This window comes from Zea mays, chromosome 6, assembly GCF_902167145.1.
Source record: "Zea mays cultivar B73 chromosome 6, Zm-B73-REFERENCE-NAM-5.0, whole genome shotgun sequence".
Lineage (NCBI taxonomy): Eukaryota > Viridiplantae > Streptophyta > Magnoliopsida > Poales > Poaceae > Zea > Zea mays.
Window position 1 is genome coordinate 169968709 of NC_050101.1, and position 3633 is coordinate 169972341.

General features: G+C 52.6%; 1 protein-coding gene across 1 annotated transcript; it reads left to right on the forward strand.

Annotated features, from left to right (window-relative positions):
* The first annotated feature begins 257 nt into the window (after positions 1 to 257).
* On the forward strand, positions 258 to 2248 carry LOC100281876 (gibberellin 2-beta-dioxygenase). The gene is made up of 3 exons (NM_001154796.2): positions 258 to 948; positions 1055 to 1412; positions 1611 to 2248. The coding sequence occupies exons 1-3, from the start codon at positions 542 to 544 to the stop codon at positions 1848 to 1850; spliced, it is 1005 nt and encodes a 334-aa protein (NP_001148268.2). The 5' UTR covers positions 258 to 541; the 3' UTR covers positions 1851 to 2248.
* Positions 2249 to 3633: the final 1385 nt, after the last annotated feature.

Genomic DNA, 3633 nt, shown 5'->3' on the forward strand with positions numbered 1-3633 from the left:
GTACCCTTGCAGGAATCCGTCAACAGAAACATTATCTGAGATGAACAGCACCCGGACGCTTATCGCCCCGCCCTCCGACCCCACTGCACCGGCGGATCGCGTCGGGACACGTCGGCGATATCTCCCCCCCGGGGGGCCGTGCGTAGGGCGCCGCTACTGCCACCACCCACGAATCAAGCTCGGATCTGCCGCGCTCGACCCAAATCAAAAGGCCCGGCCGAGGGGGATAAAAAGTTCAGAAACACGCGCGATGCAGAAATACAGACAAAGAAAGGTGGGACGGGGACGACGATGAACAGCTCGTAACTAACGTTGTTCGCTCCCTCCCCGCTCGTTTCGTATCGCCGCGTGGGGCCCCGGCGCCCCGTCCGTCCTCCTCCCCCTATATAAATACGCGCCATGAAGCCTTCTTCGTTCGCCACCACATGCACTCGAGCTCGAGCTCCAGTCACCAGCGGTGACACGAGCTCCGGGCACTCCTCCACCTGTTCCGCTTGTTGCCGTACATTGCTCTGCTTCTTCTTGGCAATATATATATATAATGGTCGTCCTCGCGAAGCCGCCGGCTCTCGACCAAATCTCCCTGCTCCGATCCCCGCAGCCCGGGGACGCCTCCTCCTTCCCCGGCGTGCCGGCCGTCGACCTCTCCAGCCCCGGCGCCGCCCTGGCCGTGGTGGACGCGTGCGAGCGCTTCGGCTTCTTCAAGGTCGTCAACCACGGCGTGCCAGCGGGCGTCGTGGACCGGCTGGAGGCCGAGGCCGTCAGGTTCTTCGCGTCGCCGCAGGCGGCCAAGGACGCGTGCGGGTGCGGCCCCGCCAGCCCGCTCGGGTACGGGAACAGGCGCATCGGGCGCAATGGCGACATGGGGTGGCTCGAGTACCTCCTCCTCGCCCTCGACGGCAACGCCTCGGTGTCCAAGGCCTCCCCTGTCCCGTCATCCTCGCTGCGGTACGGCAACCAATCAATCAAAGCATGCATGCAGTGTCAGCGAAGCCATTATTGCGCCCCACGCGCGTGCGTTTCTAACGATGGGTAGGTCCGGTCCGGCGTGCAGGGACGCGGTGAACCAGTACGTGGCCTCCGTGAGGGGCCTGGCGACGTCGGTGCTGGAGGCGGTGGCGGAGGGGCTCGGCGTGGCGCCGAGGGACGCGCTGAGCGGCATGGTGGCGGACGCGGCGAGCGACCAGGTGTTCCGGATCAACCACTACCCTGCGTGCCCGCTGCTGCAGCGCCTGCCGGACTCGTGCGGCGTCACCGGCTTCGGCGAGCACACGGACCCGCAGCTGGTGTCCGTGCTGCGCTCCAACGGCACGCCCGGCCTGCAGCTGGCGCTCCACGGCGACGACGGGCGCTGGGTGCCCGTGCCTCCCGACCGCGACGCCTTCTTCGTCATCGTCGGCGACTCGCTGCAGGTATAATATAACCCGTAGCACGTTACATTGCGGGCGCGCGCACATACGCATATCATCCGTACGTACCTGCCAAGGCGTGGTTTGCTCATGGCATGCATGGGTCGCCGGCCGCGCCGAGACGACACGACAGGCGATGCAGATGCAGCAGGCAATGAATATAATTGACCGGGTTTGTACGTCTCGTGCGTGCGATAATAGGTCCTGACGAATGGGAGGCTGAAAAGTGTGCGGCACCGGGTGGTGGCCAACAGCCTGAAGCCGCGGGTGTCCATGATCTACTTCGCGGGACCGGCGCCGGCGCAGCGGATCGCGCCATTGCCGCAGCTGCTGGGGCACGGCAAGCAGAGCCTGTACAGGGACTTCACATGGGGCGACTACAAGAAGGCTGCCTACCGCTCGCGGCTCGGAGACAACCGCCTGGACCCCTTCCGCATCTAGTCACCCGCAACCTGTCGAGAGCTGGTAGGTTCGTACGCGCAGATGCCTCTCTCTGCCATAGACCGGCCCCAACACCGCTGCTCTGGTGTGTGCCCCCCGCCCTCCGGAGATCACTGGAGGCCACCAGTACTGATTGCTTCACGGACCAGTAAGAAGGGCTGGCCGTACGGCTTGCTATGTAGGACAGTAGGGGTAGGTGGGTAGGGTTGGATGGATACTGCCATACGGGGACAGGTGTGCTCTCTGTTCGGTTGGATTCTTCCTCTTCCCATGCTTCGTGGTGCCAATGCAAGTGTACAGTAGCTGTGGTACTAGCTAGCTAGAGAGAGCTTTAATTTCCTGTATTTGGCTCTTGATGTTGATGCTGTATGAATGTTATTATGGGTGCTTTCTATTTATGGTATGCGATTTTTTTCACTGTTTCTCGTACTGACGCAACGAATGTCTGAATTGAGGAATGGACTGGAGAGTAGTACGTTGGCCTGGGCCAAATTTGGTAACAGAGACAAAGAGCTATCCAAATATAGCAACGACGCATCCTATCTGCCCAAATATAACAAGGGCAGGGTTTTTGTTTGTCCATCTTTGCTGAAGCGTTCTTGTGTTCAGTACTTTTTGTATTTCCATTTATAGTTGTCTGGCCGAATGAAGGCATGTTTGGTTCCATGAGACTAAACTTTAGTCTCTCTTTTTTAGTCCCTAAATTACCAAAAATAGGACTAAAGATAGGGAGGAAATCTGATCTATTCCCTTTTATTTCCTATATTTAGTAATTTATGGACTAAAATAGACTAAAAGGGAGAGACTAAAGTTTAGTCCCATGAAACCAAACAACCCCTGATTCAACATGTAAGGGGCTGTTTGGTTTCTATAGACTATTTTTTAGTCTCTCTATTTTATTCTATTTTAATCTCTAGATTAATAAATATGAAAATATTAGTTTCTGTATTTGGCAATTTAGTCAATAAAATAGAATAAAACGAATAGACTAAAAATTAGTCCTAGAAACCAAACACCCCATAAGACCTCTGGTTTCTCTATAGCTAATAGTTTGTCGGCTAACAAATTGTTGGCTAGGTTGAGCCATCTAATAAACTAACTAATAGTTAGCCGTAAACTAGTTAACAATTAGTTAAAGTATTAACTAGGGATGTTTAGAATTTGCCTAGCTAATTTTAGTAGCTAACTATTAATTTTAGAGGTTTTAGGCCCCGCTTGAATAAACTAGAGTTAATATTTAGTTGCTAAGATCATCGGAAGATATCTAAACTAAGAAATCTAAATAGCTTAGCTAATAGTTTAACTATTAGATGCTTTTAGCTGGAGACATCCCAACACTCTAGCTAATAGTATAACTAACTATTAGCTGCACCATCAACTATTTATTAGTTTATTAGCTGGTTCAACCTAACTAAACCTAGCTATTTTTAGCCAGCTAACTATTAGCTCCAGTGCATTTAAACTAGGGCTGGATCGACTCGGTGCGATTCGATTACCTAGTGAGCCAGGCTCGGCTCGACTCGGTCGTATTGCAAGCTCAAAAATCAGGCTCGGCTTAGGGCTCGCAAGCCGACTCGTGAGCCGTCACAAAAAATCTAATTTAGAGCATAAAATATACTTTTTATTATATATAAAATAAACAATGTATCAAGAATTCGTGAATATATTTTAAACTATATCTAGCACTAGATCCATGAAAAATAATGAGAAAATAAATCAATAACATAGTAATATTTGGGCAACGACAACGGCTTGGTCGATAGTGGTCGCTCCGCCTCGTGGA